The following is a 2,052-nucleotide window of genomic DNA, read 5'->3' as shown; positions in this document are numbered from 1 at the left end:
CTGGGTTGGAGGTGAGGGGTGGCCGAGACTCAAAGGGTAGTAAATATCCCTCCTGAAGGACGTTCACTATCCAGGTCTCGGCTCCGTAGCGCTGCCATGTTGCCCAATGGCTCGCCAGGCACCCCCCACTTCCAGCAGCAGGTGAGGGGGAACGCCATCCCTAGCGTTTCCCTCCTCTCCTCGACTTCTTCTTCCTAGATCCTCCTCGAGAGAAGGACTGGGAGGAGGGCTGGTTACGGTCACTCCTTACAGTAGAACTCGAAGGCAGAGTCTTTCCTCTCGGCTTCGACAAGGCGATCGTCTTAGCCGCAGAGGAAGAGCTAGCTAAACTGTTGGGCTTAGCCGCAGTCATTCGAGGTTGCCCAGCCACCTTTGAGACTGGCTGGTGGACTAAATGGTCACTGTCGTCAGTGCGCCGTTGCTCTGGGGAAGAGAGAGGAGGAACTCCTCACCTGTCCGTTGCGAAGACCCAAGGCCACCTCTCGCCCAGCCGGCCACCTCTCACCCAGCCGGCCACCTCTCTCCCAGCTATCCTGGTCACTCGGGTGAGAACTGCGTCCCTACGCCTCAGAAGCAGGTTGGCCCACAGGTTAGCCATCTGGTGGGCCAGGTAGGAGATGGCCCTACCTCCAGACTGGCACAGTCTCCCCAAAGCCGGGTCACCTTCAGGAGTGATAATCCCCAAGGAGGCCACGGCTTTCGACACTGGTAGGAGCGGCGTTCAGGGGACCTGCAGAGTCCACTGTCGCGGTGGGAGCGAGGCTTGTCCTCATGGCACGCCACGCCGCTTGGACCAGCCAAGGCTGGTTCAGGCGACCGAGGGGACCTCTTCCTCGCCTCAGCCCGCGGCCGGTCTGGGACTGTTGCGTCAGCCCTGGGTACCAGCAGATTGCCACGAGAGCGATCGCTGGCCTGGTGGGAGTCACCTGAGTGACCCCCACCAGTCTTCCGCCCCGTGCCTGGATCCTGGCGCCGAGCGGACTCGGTTGCCTGGGACTTGGCTGCACGGTCACCCGCGGGTGACCGTACACTCGGTACCTCTCACGAATGAGAGGCCGAGACGGTACCTGGCGCCGAGGCAGAACCTCTGGTCCCCGTCTTCTTCTTCCTTGAGGAAGGAGAGACGGGCCCAGTTCCCAAAGGAACAGGAGGACCAGCGGAAGTCCCAGCCGTCCCACCAGAGTGTGACAGACCCTTAGAAGTCTCAGGACGAGCCTTCTTAGGGGGGGAGGAGGCTACCTTCTTCTTCGGCTGTGGGGCCTTAGAAGTTGAAGGGGAAGCGGCGGCAGACGACGACTACACCTTCCTCTTTTTCTTCTTCATCAGATTCCTCAGGAACACCGTCAGGTCTTCCATCCGACTGCACCTGTCCAGAAGGACCTGGGGTGGGAGCAGCAACACCACGGGCAGGAACGACGGCGGCAGGAACTGGTACTAGAACTGGAGTGGCATCATAGTCAAGAACAGGAGGCGGGGCAGGGACCAACAGCATTCTCTGCACAGGAGGCAGGTCCAGGGGAGAGCTCTTGGGACACCGGAAGTCAGGGGCTGAAGCAAGAGAGGCAAAACCAGGAGGCAGCATCACAGCGGACATCCTCACCTCCGGCAGCGGCGCCTGCACAGCAGCAGTTGGGGTCACCGTGGCTACGTGCTGGGTGTACACCAGGTGCGGTGGAGCAGCGTAGCCAGGCATGGACACCGTTTTGGTTGTCGTGGTGGTCGGGCTGTGGGTTACCGGCATGGCCCCCCTCACAGATGACTCATCACCAGATGATCAGACCCCAGAACAACTGAACAATCGGGGTGTCCCTTGAAGCCACCCCAGCGGAGTACCAGGGAACCCTGCCGAGATTGTCCCACCCCGTGGCAAACAGATCTGAGGAAGGAAACAGAGTCGGGTTATTAGTAGGTGGGGGGTTTCCCCTCGCCCGGGGGGGGGACAGTTCCCACCACGAGCGACACGGACGACCCCAAATACACTGAATGTTGGGGTACCTAGCCCCCCTCCACGCTCGATGATCGAGAGAGGAGAAAGAGCGAGATATCTCCCCC

At 61.0% G+C, this 2,052-nt stretch overlaps 1 protein-coding gene across 1 annotated transcript; it reads right to left on the bottom strand.

Moving 5' to 3' along the window:
* Window positions 1-1,261: 1,261 nt before the first annotated feature.
* LOC135218078 (uncharacterized) lies at window positions 1,262-1,741 on the bottom strand. The gene has a single exon (XM_064254220.1). The coding sequence runs from the start codon at window positions 1,739-1,741 to the stop codon at window positions 1,262-1,264; it is 480 nt and encodes a 159-aa protein (XP_064110290.1).
* Between the last annotated feature and the right edge of the window lie 311 nt (window positions 1,742-2,052).

The sequence above is a fragment of the Macrobrachium nipponense genome, chromosome 9 (assembly GCF_015104395.2).
Source record: "Macrobrachium nipponense isolate FS-2020 chromosome 9, ASM1510439v2, whole genome shotgun sequence".
Classification (NCBI taxonomy): Eukaryota; Metazoa; Arthropoda; class Malacostraca; order Decapoda; family Palaemonidae; genus Macrobrachium; species Macrobrachium nipponense.
The sequence above is the reverse complement of the archived record's forward strand: the minus strand, read 5'-3'. Positions and strand labels throughout refer to the sequence as shown.

Bases quoted from the DNA above. Each gene is read 5' to 3' on its own strand.
- LOC135218078 (XM_064254220.1), bottom strand. From the start codon at position 1,741: ATGCCGGTAACCCACAGCCCGACCACCACGACAACCAAAACGGTGTCC.